Source organism: Trichosurus vulpecula, chromosome 1 (assembly GCF_011100635.1).
Source record: "Trichosurus vulpecula isolate mTriVul1 chromosome 1, mTriVul1.pri, whole genome shotgun sequence".
Taxonomy (NCBI): Eukaryota; Metazoa; Chordata; class Mammalia; order Diprotodontia; family Phalangeridae; genus Trichosurus; species Trichosurus vulpecula.
In genome coordinates, this window is record NC_050573.1 from 506439799 (window position 1) to 506459585 (window position 19787).

Here is a 19787-nt window from a genome sequence, read left to right on the forward strand (position 1 = left end):
TTTACATTGTTTTCATTGTGTACTTTTTTTCCTTGGCTCTGCTTACTTTACTTTACATCAGATCATGTAAATCTTTGCACGTTCTTCTGGAACATCCTACATTGTTTCTTATAGCATACTACTATGCTATGTACTACAATTTGGTTAGCCATTTCCCAGTAGATGGACATCTATTTTCTTTCTAGTTCTTTGGTACCACAGAAAGTACTACTACAGATATTTTGATGTATATGAAGCCTTTCTTTTTCTCAATGACCTCCTTGGAGTGTATGTATAGGAGTGGAATCTCTGGGTCAAAGAGTATAGAAATTTTAGCCACTTTATTTGAATAATTCCATAATTTTTTAGAATGAGTGTACAATTCATAGCTAAACCAACAGTGCATTAGTATTCCTGTCTTTCCACAATCTCTCTAACATGGGCTATTCCCATCTTTTGCCACCTTTGTCAGTTTGTTAGGTATGAGGTAAAACCTTAAGATTGTTTTAATTTGCATTTCTTTTATTAGTGGTTTAGAGTCTCTTTTTATATGATTGTTAATAGTTTGCAGTTCTATTTCATGCTTGGTTAAGAATAGCTCTCCTATCTGTCGATGTGAAAGGTGTATGATCTGCTTCTTTTCTCAGTTTTTTATGTTGTGACCTTTAGTATTCATACCATATATCCATTTTGAATTTATTATAGAAGTTCAATTATTTCATTTCTTCTGTTTTCTTCTGTGTTTTAACTTTATTCTAATATTCCTTATGCTCTTATGAAGTGATTGAGTTGTTTCTTCTGTCCTTCTTTTAAGGAGTTCACCACTTGGCTAAGGTTTTTTAACTTCTGTTTTAATCTACTATCATTTGAATTTTTTTCCTCTTGAACTCTAATTTTTCATATAATTCTTTTTTTAAATGTCTTTATTTCTACCAGCTACTCTTGTAATCCTTGTGGCCAATCCATTTTTTTCTCTGAAGCACTGCCTGTAGTTGTTTTGGGGTACTCTTTCTGGTTTGCCTGTTAGGCTTTTCTTACCCCAAACTATTTCTTCATTGTCTTTGTTTTTTTTTTTCTTTTTACTTATATTTTCATCTGCAGTTCTTTATGGGGATTTTGTGCTTGGGTCTGATCCTTGTGGTACTCTTGGAGAGGTTGGATAAGTATTGCTTTGTTTTCTCGCATTTTTAGTCTGAATACTTATGGTATCTAGATGGGATAGCTGCTATTAGGCCCCACCTTCTTCTTCAATCCCTGACTTCTATTTCAACCTCCTGATGGTTCACTGCTTGTTCGGTATCTCCTTCAACTATCATGATCCTCAATTAGCAGTTTGTTACATGGTCCTGACAGACTCCAATGTAATCTGTTAGATTATACTCCTGTTCTCAAACCTCTAGTACAGCACCACATCTCTATCCCTCAGAGTGGGTTGTGTTGGCCCTTCCCCTGTTCTCAGGGGAATGCACAGCCATGTCTTCTCCCTGTACAGTGACCAATGAACATATGATTCTTTCTTGGTCTTCTATTCTAACAGACTTGACCCAAGATCTGTTTCCACTTCTCTCATTATTGGAGCATCTGCTGGCTTACCACTGCCCTATACAGAACATGGTTGGCACCTCTGCTGAGTACTTCTGGCTGTCATTTTGTGTAGTTCTGCATTTGATAATTGCTGAAGTTTACATGAGAGAATTGGGCTTACCTATAGCCCAGAACTTCATTATGTTAGCCTAAAGTTAGAGTTTCTTTTTTAGACATTTTCCCCTCAAGCTGGTTCCTCTTTGTTCTGCCTAAATATCGGAGACAGATTAGACTAATAACTTTACCTTGGACTATTTTCACACCCATTGACCTTCTCTTCTTGTCCTTGGGACTTTCTCTGCTACTTTTTTTCTATCTACTCTTTTCCAAATTAACTTACTTCCTTCTTTACTTATTCTCTCCTTCAAAACTTCCAGAGTGCTAAAAATAATACTTTCAGTAGTATTATAGGATTTAGAGAAGGAAGTAACCAAATATACCTAACTTCTTAAAGGAGCTATGCCCTTTTCCTTATATGAAATTTTAAACATAGTTGAACAAAACAAACCAATATAATTATTTAAAGAAAGGCACACAGTGATTTCCTCACATATAAAATGTCATATTGAAGTGCATTTTTTCTCTGTCTGTGTTGGAAATATGAGTGAGGAAGTATTTGGCCTTTTCCCCATTGAACTTTCTGAATGCAGAAGTGGAAAAAAAAGGAGCAGAAAATATGATTTGTACTTTCTGAAATCTAGAAGAATCACTGAGTTGATGAAGGTGAAATATTCATTGTCGTTATTCATTGGAGGGGGAAAAAATGTGATGGTTGATTTCAGTCTAATACAACCAATCTAATGAATTGTTTTCTCAATTTTTTAAAAAAAATCTCTGATAACTTAAAGAAACTGTCATTGTATAGAAGTAGTTATAAAAATGATGCTAATGTGGTAATTTAAGAAAATATATTTACTTTTATGTGTATAAAGCTTGTACAATGAAATAATAATAATACCAGTGCAAACACTGTGGCAGTTAATTTTCTCAGACATGAAATCGAAATGTGATTGTGGCAAGAGCAGTGGTTTCGACATTAGAGAAATTAGGCTTAAATCCAAGCTTTGTTACTAATTGTGTGATCTTAAACAAAGTCCCTTCATTTTTCTGAGTAGACACATTTTTCCTCATCTATAAGATGAAGGAATTTGACTAGATATTTAAAGTCACTTTCTTGTCCAAGTCCAAGAAATTTATCCTTATTTTATACCTTTCAAATTATAAAAATAAAATAAAATGCTTTTCAAAATAGGGCCATTGAGATGCAATGGGATAGACAGGAATAGTGAAGGAAATTATTTTTAAAATTCCATTTTGGATTTTTTCAGAAAATTAATTACTACTTTATAAATTACTTAATATTAAAATTTGGCAGGTAATATTTTTATATTGTTCTTTAAGAAAGTAGGTAATACATGTGAGGCATTCAGTACTTTCAAAGTATTAAAAATTGTTGGCCTCTACCCTCCTTCCTGTCAGTACCCCCTGCCCTCTGTTGTTTATTCACTAAAAGAACACAGGCATCTGGTTCTGGAATACATACTGGATTCTCCCTTAAAACTTAGATTTCCACACATTTCAAATGAAATAATTCAAAAGGGAAGTATAGAAAAATTTTAGAGGGTCACTCTGATTTTATTAGTAATTTTCTTGGGGGTTTATTCTACATCCTTAGTGAGTAAGATAACACTTCTTTTCATGACAGAGGAAGCAATTTTAGACTATCCTAAACTCATTTTATAGTATGCAGTAGTTAGCATTATGTATTGGTTCTCAAATCCATAATTCTCCTATAGGTCTTTGTGATCCTACAAACTCCATGTTAAACCATTGCTCGAAAGAAAAAGTTGGAAGAATCTCCATTCTATTAAGAAAAAGGGAACAAGAAAACCTTTATTTTGTTCTGTCCTGAAGCACCAAAATTCTAATAGTGGTAGATGAGGGTACAAGAACTCAGAAATGTAGAACTCTGGATATGGAGTAGAAAGAGGGGAAAGTGGGCTAGACTAAGAAGGCATCTAATACACTTTTTAGAATTCCACAGTTCTGGTCTTCACATGCCTCTAGAAAACATCTTAGTTTTGGATTTTGGTTATATCTATAGAATTCTGGATAAATAGTTTATTTTCTGTCACATAATATGAATTGAGTAGAATCAGCTTTGATTCTCCTCTTCATCACTTCCCCTTTCCCATCCAATCTCCAGCCTTTCCCAGTTCCTGGTTACTGTTCTGTCTTTTTTTGCCCCTTATCATCTAATGCATGTACTGTTGCTGTATCAGACAGCTAGGTGACACAGTAGATGAAGTGCCAGGCCTGGAGTCAGGAAGACTTATCTTCCTGAGTTCCAGTCTGGCTTCATACACTTACTAGCTGTGTGACCTTGATGAAGTCACTTAACACCGTTTGCCTCAGTTTCCTCATCTATAAAATGAGCTGGAGAAGGAAATGGCAAACCACGCTAGAATCTTTGCTAAGAAAACCCCAAATGGGGTCATGAAGAATCAGACATGACTGAAAGATGACAGAACAACAGCAACTGCAGTAACCTTCTAGCTTCTTTCTTTACTGAGGGTCTCTCCCTACTCCATTCAGTCACCTCATTCCCAAATAATCTTCTTAAAATAGTGCTTTGCATATCACCTTGCACAGAGTAGATGGTTAAGAATTTTTAAAAATGAATTGATCATTCCACTTCCTTGATTAAACATCTTGAATGGTATTAAAAAGAATAGTCCAGACTCCTACATTAAGGCCTCTGCAATTGATCTCAACTCTTTATTTTAAACAAATCCTTTACTCTGGCCTAATTATCTTTCCTACTACTCCCCTGCCCCCCCCCCAAAAAGAAGCTTATGTTTTTCCTGTCTTTATTCTTTCAGACATGATGGCCCACCACCTGAATTCCTTCCCTATTATCTAAATCTTCCTCAGTTTTCTTGACCCAGCTCAAGCCCTGATTCCTAAGTAGAGCCCTCCTTGACTATTCCAGCTTGAAGTGATCTTTTAATATCTGATTTTTCCCACAGCCCATTGGCCTTTTATCATTATTCCTTGGGAAGAGGACTAGGACCAATCTTATACTTCCTTTATATCTCCTATAACACCCAAATCAGTGCTTTATATGTAGTATATATGTTCATTATATTTGAAAGGCCTGAAAAGGAAAAAAAAATTATCGTGAGTAGTAATGGTACTAACTTATAGAAATCACCCTAGTCAAATAGCCTGTTAAAATGAGAAAAAACCCTAAAGAACCAAAAGATGTTTTGTTTTAAGTCTTAGAGAAGTTCAATTACTGTACCTCCACTTAACAGGAAAGAGAAGTCAATAATAGATGTGACCATGAGAGCTAGAAATGCTGAATTAGCTATTTTATTTCAATGCTTCACCTCCTCTCCTGCCCCCCAAAAAACTGGTAGCTATGGAAAGTCCATAATTAATGAGGAGGAAGGTAAATTTTGAGACAGAACTAAGAAATAACAAATTAATGTGCAGGTAAAGTGCTTAAATTACCTGTTTCCCATGAATTTCAGTTTTTAAAACTAAAATTCTTGTACTCTTAGTTATGACCAGTTTTTGACTAACTAAAGAGCAATTTTAAATCAAAAGAATGTACTCACCTTGCTTTTCCCTCATAAAAACCCTAGCTTTCTTCAAAGATCCAGCCAAAGGCCATTTCTTACAATAAGGAGGCCTCTTCTGATTCTCTTCCTTCACCTTCCAATCCGAGCTGCTAGTGCACTTCTCCAGGGAATTACTCTGCATATATATTGTATTTATTTTTCTAAGTGCATGTTGTTTCCCCAATATAAAGTGAGATCCCTAGGGGCAGGGACTGCCCCTTGTTTTTGCCCTGGTATCTCAGCACCTAGCAGATGATAGACATTACCGCTCATTGAAAAGTGTTTGTAGTCAGGAAGATCTGAGTTCAAATCTTACCTCCTGCATATACTAGTTGTATGACCCTGGGCAAGTCTCTAACCTCTCAGCCTCAGTTTCCTCTTTTGTAAAATGAGGGATTTGGACTCGATGGCCTCTAAGGGCCTCTATGAGTAATAGACTTGTCTCATCATATTGTCCAGCTGATGTTCTTTTCCAGCCCTAATCTATTTATTCTTCTTGACCCTAACATGCTGGAGTAAGTACTTTTTGGAATGTGAAAAGAGAACTAAATGCAGCTTACATTTATATAAAGGCATATGCTTTACATATATTATCTCATTTATTTCTTATGACAACCCTATGAGGTAGTTAATACAAGTGTTATTCCTTTTTACAGCTAAGGAAACTGAGGTTCAGAGAGGGCATCTAATTTACCCAGGGTCATATGATTACTAGGTGGCAGAGATAGGATTTCAGTTCAAGGGCTGTAAGTCCAATTTTTTTTCATTGTAGGTAAACAGAAAGCAGTCTTAATAACAACAAATAATTAGAAAGGATTGTAAATAAGGGATGGTAAACTCTTAGGTTTTCAGTTTCCTTATTTTGCAGGACCAATTAGCACATAATGTCTCCTAGAATAAGAAAATCAGTGTTTATAAAGAGCATCTTACTATTTATCTCTGCAAATTTTTATTGAAGGATTAATTTACAGTATTGAATTAAACAAGTTAGTATGTCTTTTTCAAATCACCACAAACATTTAAAAAGGGGCAAATTGATGAATATGTTGAAAGCGAAGTCATGTACCTAGACCAGATGTAGTTTTTGCTGCTTTTCCCTGGCTTTTAAAAACCTATTTCTTTGGTTCAGTCAAACTCAGTGGTGCTATAATAAACATTTAATTTATATTTAATTTGCATATTGCAAATTTTAGCCTAGAAACTTTAATTTTAGGATTATAATATATTTCTTAAAATATTTACCTGTATTTTCTGCTCTTTTTTGGTCTTATTTGCCTGAAGTGCCTATTTCTTTTAAGAAAATATAAACTACTAGCTCATTTTTATATTTCTTTTTCCACAGGCTGTCTTATATCGGCTCAGTGGAGATTCGAATCCTTTACACATTGATCCTAGCTTTGCTAGTCTTGGAGGTAAGTTTCTGTTTAATTTTAATTATTAAAAAAAAAACTAATTCAGAAAAAAATGGCATATAAAATTTTAAAAGTTACTTATGATTGAAAGTTTGAGTCATGTTTTGAAGATAAGCCTCTTTGCTCTATATTTATACAAAGGATATGGAAAACATTTTTTGTTAAGTGAAAAATGATAGTAGAGGTTTTTCAAGTGAAGGCCTTGCAGAAGAAATAGATAACATGTCATTTGGGACATATATTTTACTCCATTATTCACAGGCAATGCCCTTACATATAGAAAATGCTAATAAATATTTGTTCAGTTTGATTTTACAAGGCTTTGATATACAAGGCTTTATGAGAAATTCTAGAGATAGAAATGTAGTATCTAGGCAGTCTGGTCTGGATCCCTACTCAAAACCTTTCCATCTTAATAGGGCTTTCCATGGCTTACAATCTGGTGGCCTATACAGTCTTTGAATACTTGGGATCGCCTCTATGCGATCTGTGCTAATGTATCACAGTTGTATTTCAGCAGAGGACCAAGACCCTAATCCTCTATTTTTCATTTGCTCTGTATCTAATCACCTGCAGAAATAGACAAGCCTTCAAGAAAATAGGCGTAATAATCATTTCTGAATATTTCTGCTTGAGTCTGATTTGTGTGTTTATCTGCTACATGCTACAGGGTTGAAGCAATTTGTTTAATCATGCATTTTAGTAACAATTTTTCACCTGACTAGTTATGGGAAGGCTCTCTGTAAAACAAGCATTCTTAATGAGAACTGTTTCCTGTTTCAGTTCCATTTCACCTTTAGCCTCAAGTTGAATGCTCTGTTGACTAGTATTTTTATTCCACTGATATCCTTATGCTGTCAAGAGAAACCTAGGAATACCCTTAGCATATGGAGTGGACCCCCAAAGACAAGAATAGCACAGATTCAACAGGCATGCATGTATTGCAGTCAGCATCATTGGAGAGGATATTCACATCAGCAAGATCATGGATCCATTGGAGTTTTGGACTGCTCTGGAAATACTCCTCACATCCTTTTTCTATGGAAATTTTACCCCTTTCTTGAAAAGTCTAGCTCACAAAGATAAGTTTAGGTTTTAAAAGATTTTTTTAAACAACAAAGAAAGCAAAACAGAAACAAAATTTAGGGAACAGTATGTCTGAAACATAGATTGTGTGCTTATGCTTAAAACTGATGAGTGTCTATTTTAAAATGAGCTTTCTTTTTTTCACAGGCTTTGACAAACCCATACTACATGGCCTTTGTTCGTTTGGATTTTCAGCGAGGCACGTTTTACAGCAATTTGGAAACAACGATGCGTCTAGATTCAGAGCAATTAAGGTACCTCTTTGGCAGTCCCCTTTAAGTTCCTTGTTTTATGTAATTATTTGAATGTTATTTCATTTGATCATCATTTTTAGAGTAGAAAAGGAGTTAGTTACTTCACTCCAAAAAACGCAGTCATTGTACTATAGCTTACACATTTCTGATTTTAGACTTGACAATCATTATTGACAATTATTTTCATACTTGATAAAGTTCTGTATGTAAGGTATCAGTTGACAATGATTTTGTCTACAAAGTTAAGAATTCAGTAATAATTTCTCAAATAAGTTGACTTGATTTTGTGGAAGTAATGAAATGACATTAAAGAAGAGGCATTACCATCTGCTTTGCTATACCCTAAGTGCCATGAGACCTTTCTATCTGATTCATAGCTGAAACTTTCTGTATGTGTTGTATCCCACTTTAGAATGTGAGCTCCTTGAGAGCAGGTATTGTTTTACTTTTCTCTTTGTGTCCCCAGTGCTTAACACAGTGCTCTGTGCGTGGAAAGGACTTAATAAATGCTTTATTCGTCGATTCTTTATTAGGAGTAATGAAAATTTATATTTTAAAGAGACACTTGAAAGAGGTGTTTTTTTTTTCCAGGCCCGTTTTGCAAAACCAGTATATCCAGGACAAACTCTATTAACAGAAATGTGGAAGGAAGGAAATAGAATTCACTTTCAGACCAAGGTAAGCACAAGGGTATTGCAGTAATTCCTTCTACAGTGGAGGTTAGTGGTATGGTACTACCATGATCTGGAAAATCCACGTAAAATTTTTTGGTCCTCCTTTTGTATGAGAGAAGAAGTCTGAATTTGTAAATTGTAAAATTTGGGTTGATATTAGTATAATACTAATGCGTGTATTTTACGCCTTTGTGAGTTTCTAAACCTTTTCTATGTTATCTGCTGCCCTTCACGTGTCATCTGTGACTTCTGCAAAACTCCCCCCAAATTCCTATTTAATTTCTTATGCTCACCCACAATATATCAAAAGCCTGATGGGGAAAGTCATACTGTAGAAGGGATAACCGTATATTAGTAGATTTAATAAAAACTGAACATAATAATTTTTCAAAAATTTTAATTTCAGCAGTTTGACCTGATAGTCATTACATTTAGTGTTGTTATTCTGTTGTAAGAGTCATTTAGCTAATACAATGGTTTTTTTTTGAGTGCCAAAATTAAGTAGTACATATAGTATTAATCATTTGAAGATGATTATTTCGCATAAATAAAATTTTTGTTATTAAGTTTTTAAGGTGATAAAGAATATATGATTATGTTCCACAACCTTAATTATCTAGTCTTTGACTTAATTTAGTCATCTTGGGCCAGCACACATAATATCTGAATAATTCTGTGAGCTATTTTAACCTTTACTTTTGGCTTAACCAGTCAACAAAGCCTTGTTATTACTTGCTATCTCCTAATATTTAACTATATATATGGCTTTGATGAAACAACAACAACAAAAAGTCATCACGATTTTTTTTGGTTATACTTTGTTGCCTTTATGCAAAATACTTTTCCTTCTCCCTGGAATGCCTTATCTTCTTCCCAAATTCATACACTTCCTGTCTTTGGAGTTCAGCTCCTACCAACCTCTCTCATGGTGGAAGAGGTCAAAGTTCTGTGATACTCAGCAGTGGGATAGAGCCCATGAGTGACTGATGCACTTACAGACTGAACAAGATAAGGATACCTATTATTAAAAAAATAAAACACACACACTCTCTCTCTCACTCTCTCTCTCCCCCCCTCCCCCCTCTCTCCCTCCCCACTCCTCCTCTCTCTTTCTCTCTCTCTCTCTCTCCATACATATATGTATGTTTGTTGTCATATATGAATATACATAAGTCTGTTCATGTGCATATATAAGGTTTCTCATAAACAAAAATATGCATAGTAATATTCAAAACTCATATGTATGTGTATTATACACACAAATATAAGTACATACACATATATATCACTCTGTGTGTGTGTGTGTGTGTGTGTGTATGTGACTGTGTGATTTCTCTAAGTAGACAAGAATTGTCCTGGTTAGTTATTATATTGGCAGCATGCCATGCTTTAGCCTAACATCTTTATACTTTTTTTGCTCTATCCTAGACTTTTTTATTTCACATATGTATCGCCTCTCAGAGAAAAAGGAATTTTCCCCATGGGATTTTCCCTGTTTATACTTTGAGTATCAGCCTTGGGGATGCTAGAATTCAACTTCACCTTGGGGGAGAAGAGAGCAGTAATCCCTATATGATCCTGAGAATGGAATGTGGAATGGAAAATACATTCTCTCATCCTAAAATTCCTCGTCATCTTTGGAAAACACATGCTCTTACTAGCCACCCACCTAAACAAACAGACAGACAAAAACAACAACAAAAAGAATGTGTCCTTTCTTGTTGTCTTATGGAAAATGCTTAATTTTCCTAGGTTGAACTGAGAGTCCAGGGCTAAACCAAAGAAGAATTATATTACTAAATACTCCAGGGAAGAAAATAAGCCAAATTATTAAAAAGCTTCTACTGTTCCAGTAGAGCTTAAGACCATCCCTTTCCTTTCAAATGGAGAAATTTAAAAATACCAGGTGGGAATAGAAGGGAGTTGGCATATACTGCCCTCTGTAGCTCAGAAATAGGGACACCTGGCATAGGAGCTGCCACAAACTTTGGCCGTGAAAAAAAAAATATGCTTCCTGCTATGAAGGCTTCCTAGGAGAAATTTCTTTGGAAAAATAGTGTATTACTAATAGGAAAATGAAAAAGATTTTCCTATCCTATTGAAGGTAGGCTTCATTCTACTTGCTATGCAACAGACCCAGGGGTGCAGAATCTGTGGCCTCAAGGCCGCAGGTTCCCCATCCCTGTACCACACTGTCTTTACATTGACTCTTGGGAAACATTTGGAGTGAGTGTCAGTATTCAGATACAAGTTGTTTGTTCTGATGTCAGAAAAGTAATTTACTAAGTGTTTTTTTTTTCATATTTTGTTCACATGTTTGTTACTATAGAATGTGAAGTAAAACTGGCAAAATATTAAATATTTAACGAATCCATTTTTTTCAACTGCTGAAAAAAGAGCATTTTTTGATTCTAACATTGGCTCTTTATATATACTTTGATGTTTAGGAACTTAGCCAGGAAGCTGGTTGTATTCCTATAATTTACAAATATGTTATAACCAACAGCTAAAATGAGTTTGCTGATTTCTTGTCAGAATTAACAGCATGGATAGTTTCTGGTAAAGTGAATGTTATTTTACAAAAGAATATTCATTCTATAAATATATAGTAATTTAACACAAGACATTTGTATACATTTAGGGATTTAATTTGCATAATGTATATACCATATTTGAAGCAGGAAATAGAGTAGATTTTTAAAAAATAATATTAAGGTCTTTATACCCAAATTATTATTATTTACAACCTCTTCCCTGCATTTTTGAAACATTTCAATTGTGATAAGGGCCTTATGTTGCAAATTTTAATGTCCATTAGATCCTTTAGCTTTCATGATTATTTACTGTTTTAGAACAGTTTACAGAAATTTCTTTTTTCCTTTTTCACTCTGATTTTTTTTCCTATTTAAGATGAAAAGAGAGATTTGCTTTATATGATTTGGTGGTGGCATATAAAAAATTGCATGTGATCAGAGTGAGTTTGTATCTCCTCCTTTTGTCCCATATCAGGTCCAAGAAACTGGAGACATTGTCCTTTCAAATGCATATGTGGATCTTGTACCAACATCTGATGATCTCTCAGCTAAGGTATCTTCTAAGGTATGATAACAGAAATATTAAAATCATTACCTGACTCTTTAATTGGTGAATTTCAAATGAATTACAAACATTGAGAAGACTGATTAAGTTAATAAGTATGGGAAGATATATTGAGTGCATTAGTACTTGTTATTGCCATTATATTATCATCTACTAGAATTTTAAAAATTTGGATTTGACCTAAATTAAAAATCAAGAAAAATCAGTGATGAAATAATGGCAGCCAATATAAGTTGACTGAGATTGGGAAAGAAACTGATTAATGGTTTAAGGGTTTAATTCCATTATATATTAGTTATTTTGGAGAAGTTGGAAAATGACTAGATGTATAAGAGAAAATTGTGATTTTTCTGTTATTAGAACAGTAAATGCAACTACTTGAATCTCTTGCTCTATGGAGAGACTTTCAGGTTAAGTATTTTATAGAAAAGTACAGTTGGAGGATAGAAACTTTTTAAACAGTGCATGGTGTGATGAAATTCTCTTGTTTTTAAGGTAAACTGGTCATAGAAAAGGTCAGAATATTTTCCCTCTATGTACCTAGCACACTGAATGCTAATTTTTGATTCTTTATTCTTCTTGCTGTTCTCCTTGTGAAGTCCTACCCGCTCCTATATACCTGTCCAAATACTACTCATTTGTTAAAGCCAGTCTTTTTCACAAAGCCTTCTCACATTACTCTCATGTTGAGCTAGCCTTTCTCTGAACTCTTATCACATTTGTTGTGTGGGCCACTCAGTTTGGTGCTTAATTGTATGCTATCTTATACTCACTAATTGCTTTATGTGTGCATATCTTGACTGATTTAGAATGTAACGTTTTTGAGGGAATGTATATTGTCTTATGCTTCTTTTGTATACCGTCAGATCAGACCTGGTTATAGTATGGATGGTAGCGTAGTCTTGGGCATATGTCATATAGACCATAAATGATTACTGATTTATTGATAATTTCGGAAAGTATGCTTGGTGTATATGGCTGTAATGTAGCACTTTTTTAGATATTTTTTACAGCGTACCGTGCATTCTACAGTCATTTTCCTTTTGAATCCTTTTCATAGAACTTTTCATGCTAAATTCCCTGTATCATTTGCTAGGATGGAGCACTTCAGAGCACCCTTGTTTTTGAGGAAATAGGTCGTCGCATCAAAGATGTTGGAAAGGAACTGGTGAAGAAGGTGAATGCTGTATTTGAATGGAACATCACTAAACATGGAAAAACTGCAGCACAATGGAGTAAGTCAGTGATTTTTTAATGTCCTAATGCAATTTTGCATAGTGGAGATGTGTCATATTTAAATTATACTTCTTTGAAAATGAGTTGTTTCACATGAACTCCGACATTAGATCTGTATTAATGCACACAAATTCATAGAATGGATGAGAAAGATATCTGACTTCAGTGTAAATATGTAGTTATAGAAGTAGCTGTCCAGATTTCAACTGTAACACAAAGTCAGCTTTTTGGTTGTGTATATATGTGTTATGTGAATCCCTGAAGTTAGTACTCTCAGAATATGTTCTCTCATATGCCATTTTTAAAGCCAAGTTTCTTGTTATCTTAAAGACAATCATGTCAGATCAAATGAATTAAATGAATAATATTATCTTATAAATTATAATGTCTTACACATTATACAATAATAGTTAATATAATATGTTGTAATATAACATACAATTATATCACACAAAATATTACATATTATATATTAATAACATCAATATAATATCATATGTTGAAAATTACATAGGATAATATGTAATTAAATGTAACAATGAAGCCTCTTATGTAATATTAACTTGAAATTCATGTATCATTTTCATGCCAAAGTATTAGTTATTTGAAAAAGAGGGCCTTAGATATAGATTATCTTACTTTTGAGTGTAAAGTTACAGCAATTTTACTCCCTTTATGCAAAGTATCTGTTTGTATATTTTTGAAGCTCATGTTAACATGAAAAATAAGGAAGATACTTGATGCTTGGAATATGCAAAAGCATATGCAAATTATATAAGCCAGAAAACTGTATTTGATAGAAGACAATGCTAACAAGTTGACTGGACTTTTAAGATAAACTAAATTACTACTACATGAGGGTGACCTCATTACTTGTAACATGGAACTGATGCCTCATATGAGGGAACATGTTTGGTGATACAACCAAAATCCCTAAGGCTCACTGCAATTTTTCTTTTGTTGGTCATAGCTCTGTTGAAACATAGTATTTTTTATTCAGTTATTTGTAACCTAAGTTTATTTTAGCATTTAATTTTTATGTAATTCTTAAGACAAAGAAAGATTGCTAGACTAAAAGTCGGGAGAGACCTGGGTTTGAAAACTGCTTCTGATGCTCACAGTATGACCATGATCAAGATTGCACAACTTTTTGGTTTTTTGCATTAGTTTAAAGGAATAGGTATTGGCAAAGAGGAGGCAAAATTATCCCAATTTGCAGATGACATAATGGCTTTCTTAGTAAACCAGAAACTAACTAATCAAACAGCAAACATTGATTAAGCACCTACTCTATGTGAGTCACTGAGGAAATAAATACAAAGAATGAAACAGTCCCTACTACCAGGGAGCTTATGTTCTAATGGGGGAGATAGAATACCTTAAAAATAAAATAGTAGAACACACATAAAATATCTAGAAAAAACAAATTACCATTTCTGTATAGCAGTAACAAAACTCAGGGAAAAAATAATAGGAAATCTCATATAAAATGTCCACAAAATACACAAATATCTGGGAGTAAAATCTACAAATATGCTTTCAATACATATATACAATTATAAAATAATTCTTAATGAAATAAAGGATGCATTAAATAATTGGAGGCTATTGGTCATGCCTTGGATATGGCAATGTAATAAAACTGACAATACTACCTGAAATAATTCAAAGTACCAAGAGGTATGAATGGAGGATATGTTATTGAGCTAGACAAAATAATAGCAGAATTCGATATAAGAGGTCTGAAATCTCAAAGGAAATTATGAAAAAAAAGAGTGAAAGGGGAATACCATTTCTAGAGCTCAGAGTTGCAAAGAGATGCTAGACTTAAATAAAAAGATAACATGACTAAAAAGTAAAATTGGAGGAAATAGTATGAATGTATAATATGAATGGATATGAGGCAGCTATAGGTGGTCTAGTGGATAGAGTACAGGGCCTGGAGTCAGGAAGATCTGAGTTCAAATCTGTCCTCAGACACTTACTAGCAGTTTGACCAGGTCACTTAACTGCTGTTGGCTTCAGTTTCCTCATCTATAAAATGGAGATAATAATAAAACCAACAATATGCCCAGTGACAACAACAATGTAAATGGAAAACGCAGTAAAATGAAACTGTACAGTGGAGAAGAGTGGAGATATTTGCATGAGTTGACCAACTTTTTTTATGGGTCATAAATCTCTTTAATAATTTCATTTGTGGCTTCTTTTTGTGTTCCTTTCATCTAATGTACTATAGCCTATTTATGTCCTGCTTCATATCACCATTGCTTCGTAGGCAACCACTATTTTTCTTATTCAGAGATTGTGGCACTTTATTTGTAGCTGTATAGCATCTCTGAAAGAATCTTGGTTAAAATGATGGGTTTAGTTTTATTTTAGGGTCATTGAAAGAGAGGTACAATTTCCCAAAGGCAATCCAGCTTGTCCAGTTCATTGTCCATCTGCTTTACTAAAGCTATTTTGTAGAGGCCCAGCAAGAGATGCTCATTATTTAATCTTATCTCATAATCTAGACAGGCATTTTTTATTCATTTGGGTTTTTTCTTATGTATGGTTAAGCTGAACTCTGCGTGATTATGAATCTCATTTAGTAGGCCTTGCACTGTTATTGGTCATGATGTAATCAGCACAATATTTCAACTGTTCTTTGATCTTCCTAGTGTCTCCAACAGAGCTTTAAAAGACCCCTTTTTCCTTGGCATTATTTATCATCTACGGCATTCTGAGCTTTAATGCTTTTGAAATTTGTTCTTGTATTCAAACTCAAGTTACCTGCCCTTGCTTCCATGTTCTCCATATTTCTTTTAAGAAAAAGTCAGTGCCTTTTGGTTTTGCATAATGAGTTTCCAAATATATCCCTCCGCCCTCCTCCCTACCTACTCTTCTTTAATAACAGAAATCTATCAAAACTAACTCACACCTCACCATCCTCTGGCAATGTATGCAGTATTGCATACCCATGGTCTCTAAAGAAGGGTAGGAGATGAATTTTTTTGTTTTCTTCATTATCATTTCTACTTCCTTATTCAACACATTGGAACTATGGCTTATTGCTGTCCTGGATATTAATTTCCTCACTGGAGAAAAAGATTACATAATGTGTGATAACGAATCTTATTTTCTATTCAGTATAAATCTTGCTATTAAGATTTAGTTGGGGGGTAGCTAGGTAGTGCAGTGAGTAGAGCACTGGCCCTGGAGTCAGGAGGACCTGAGTTCAAATCCGGCCTCAGACACTTGACACATCTACTAGCCGTGTGACCTTGGGCAAGTCACTTAACCCCAATTGCCTGCTAAAAAGCAAAAAAAAAAAAGATTTAGTTGGGTGCCAATAAATTTAAAACACAACACATATTTAATAAGTACTCAATGTGGGCAAGACATTGTTTTAGACTTAGGGAAGATAAAAAATTTTGGGTGAGTATGGTCTTTGCCCTCACAGAATTTACAGCAAACTACTGCCTGCAAGCCAAATCCTTGCTGCCCTACACTTTTAAATATTTATTATTTTTTAAAATGTAAGGACTTAGTTTATTGTGATACTTAGCTCATGACCCTTACAAAAAACAAGTGGTGGGCTAGGCTGTCCGCAGGTCTAAGCTATACGTATAGTTAGTATATTTTGTAATATTTCTTCCTCCCAATTTCTATACGTGACTTGCAATTGCTCTATTTAATTTCACAGGGTACATTCTGTATGTTCCTGTCTTAGAGATGTGCAGATAGCCTGTATGGTTTCATTTGCATTCTTTACTACGGCTCAATGATTCTTTTATCTGAAAACTCCCAGGGAGGAGGAACTCTCCTGGAGTTCCTCTCCTAGGTAGCCCACTGAAGAGGCTTTAGTTCAGTTGGTTGTTTAACAGGTCATGTCACTGAACATAAGTTTTGAATCTTTGAATCTTTTTTTTTTTTGAGGGGAGAAGGCAGGGCAATTGGGGTTAAGTGACTTGCCCAAGGTCATACAGCTAGTACATGTGTCAAGTGTCTGAGGCCGGATTTGAACTCAGGTTCTCCTGACTCCAGGGCTGGTGCTCTACTCACTGCACCACCTAGCTGCCCCTGAATATAAGTTTTAAGTGGAGTGAAACATACTTTTTTATTTAGCTTGTTTTACCTGATGAGTACGCTGCAAGTCATCACAGCTCTGTGTGTATGTGGTTTTTCCCCCTTACTTCAATAAGTAAATTTCCCAGTGATATGTTTTCTGATGTATCATCTAAACATCATCTAAGACAACATTAGAATGTGAGACCAGAAGAAATCTTCATCCAAAAACCATATTAAATTAGATTGTAACTCTTTAGATATGTAGAGTAGGTTTTTAAATTACATTTAAAAAACCAGGGCAACATCCTATTTTGATTGAATTATTCTTCCTTCTTTTCTTTCAGAGGTGTTAGAGAAGCTTAATTTTGTTCAATCTTTTGGTTACTACCCTGTGTAGAAGAAAGGGAGCAAAGGAAAATATTTGACAGCTTTTTGTGTGCCTCAGTTTACCTTTATTTCTCATGGAACATGACCAAGATGAGCACTCTAAGCTTTGTTAAACAAGATAAGCTTTTACAGAATCCAAGCTTGAGGCAACTGAAGTGTTCTCAACTACTATGGACCATGCTACAAGTATCTTGTCTTCACAGTGTTCTGAGACTAGATGCATCCACAGAGAGCAAGACTCTACATGTTCTTGGAGCATGTTTCTCTAACCACAGATATCTTGTCCTAAGAGTGTTATATAATTGTACTGACTTTTTTTTTTCTCTCTCATTCCCTGCCCCCAATTTCCTACCCCCCAGACACTCTCAGGATCCTCCAGGATTGGTCAGGCAAGGGGAGGAGGGTAAAAGAGGGGAGGTGTGGGGTGGGGAAGGGAAAGGGAAAGAAGGGGGTGATAGGTAGTCAGACCCCGAGCTACCCACGTACCCCTCTCCTGATTTCAGAGAGGGAGGATGCTATTTTAGAGGCAGGGAGGATACTACTTGATATATATTTTTTAATAATAAAAGCTAACTTTATATAGCTCTTTAAGGATTATAAAACACTTTATGTATTTGATCATCTCATTTAGTGCTCACAAGTACCTGGCAAAGCAGGTGTTATTATTATTCCCAATTTAGAAATAAGGAAATTGAGGCTGAGAAAAGTTAAAAAAAAATAACAAAGGAAGGTAACGTGCTTTTATCAAGAGCCTAGTATTCCAGGCATTGTGCTGAGCGCTATATAAACATTATTTCATTTGATCCTTACAACAGTCTGTTATGGTAATTAGGGTGGGACTATTTTTTTTTAACTATTTTCTCCTTTGGAATGCTGTACCTTCGATGAGTTTTGTTTTTCAAATGTAATGGCAAGCAAAGTGGACTTTCTGTTGTCTTTGTTTTGGAGCGCTTCTCAGCACTAAGGAATCTTTGATTGAATCAGGAGTCTTTGATGACCTGCTTATGTCAAGGGAAGGCCTAGTTCTACCCTCTGACCCTGAGCAAGTGTTCAAGTCACAAGAAGGCCTAAGTCATGTGGGTTTGAATCACATGGTTGTGATGCCATTTGATCCTGAAGAAGTATATATAAACTCAGAGTTTAGCATTTTGCCTTTGGGGGCACACACATTTGAAAGAGTGTTGGTGAGGAGACTCTGGGTAGCTATTGAAGCAGTGTCGTCCCTGCCCCTCCCCCACCCCCACTTTGAAAATCCAGATGTTGGTGCTTCTCTGTTAACTATGTATTGTGATTTTGTTAGACAGAAATGTTGATCTGTTTATATTGTCTCTGTTTGTAATTCCTGTTTGTATTTGCTCTGAAGTTCAGGGTGCTGACTTTTTCCCCTGAACTAAGTGAATGATATACAGGGTATCCATAAAGTCTGGACACACAGGAAATCTCATTAACAGTTTCACAGAAGACTCTGTTGTTCAGTGACTTCTTTTTCTGGGGTGTGCTAAAGGAGAAGGTGTACTCAATGAAAATCACAGCTGCAACACACTTGATTGAATGCATAAAGAGTGAATGTTCTGCAGGGTGGAGCCAAGATGGTGGCTAGAAAGCAGGGACTTGCTTAAGCTGCCCCCTAAATCCCTCCAAACACCTGTAAAAAATGGCTCTGAACAAATTTTAGAGCTGTGGAACCCACGAAATAGCAGAGGGAAACAGGTATCCAGCCCAGGAGAGCCTAGATGGTCACTGGGAAGGGTCTGTTGTGTGGTGCTGAGAGTGGAGGGCTGCCCTGCCTGCACCGTGCTGGGACAGACCAGACCCAGAGTGAGGCAGCCAGAACAGGCCTTGGGGCCATGAAACAGTGAGCTGTGGCAGTTACCAGACTTCTCAACCCAAAAAAGCCAAAGAGCAGGTTAGGGGGAAACTGCAGGATCGAGTTCAGAGTGGTCTGGCTGTCAACTCGGGGGGGGGGGGGAGGGTGCAGTGGTAGCCACAACAGCAGGAAGCTCCTGAGGCTGCCTCCAGAGTGCCAGCGTCAGCAGCTTCCTGAGTCCCTGGCTCACACGGTGGGAGGAATCTAGCAGCAGATCAGAGCGGGAGTACAAGGAACACTTTGTGCCCACAAAGACAGATTCTCTTGCTGTGCCCTGCTTGGATCTGTATTGCGGTCCTGGTTGGTGGTTCTTGGGGGAGGAGGAGCACTGTGGTGACAGAGCCTGGGGTGACGGTGGAATAGAAGTAGTTCAGAAAACAGCAGTGCTTGGACCCTAAAGCTTGGGACAAAGTACTCTCTACTCTACAAGCAGTCATATCCTGACAAAAAGCTCAAGGGTCAAGTATTTGGCTGGGAACATGAACAGGCAGTGAAAAGGAAATCAGACTCAAACTCAAACTCATACTGTA

At 35.7% G+C, this 19787-nt stretch overlaps 1 protein-coding gene across 1 annotated transcript in view; it reads left to right on the forward strand.

Annotated features, from left to right (window-relative positions):
- HSD17B4 (hydroxysteroid 17-beta dehydrogenase 4) overlaps nucleotides 1-19787 on the forward strand; it is a 143558-nt gene that overhangs the window by 116406 nt on the left and 7365 nt on the right. Inside the window, exons 18-22 of the mRNA XM_036740782.1 lie at nucleotides 6532-6601; nucleotides 7835-7941; nucleotides 8533-8619; nucleotides 11625-11714; nucleotides 12811-12949. Of these exons, the coding sequence (XP_036596677.1) occupies nucleotides 6532-6601; nucleotides 7835-7941; nucleotides 8533-8619; nucleotides 11625-11714; nucleotides 12811-12949 (493 nt within the window). The remainder of the gene's footprint in view (nucleotides 1-6531; nucleotides 6602-7834; nucleotides 7942-8532; nucleotides 8620-11624; nucleotides 11715-12810; nucleotides 12950-19787) is intronic.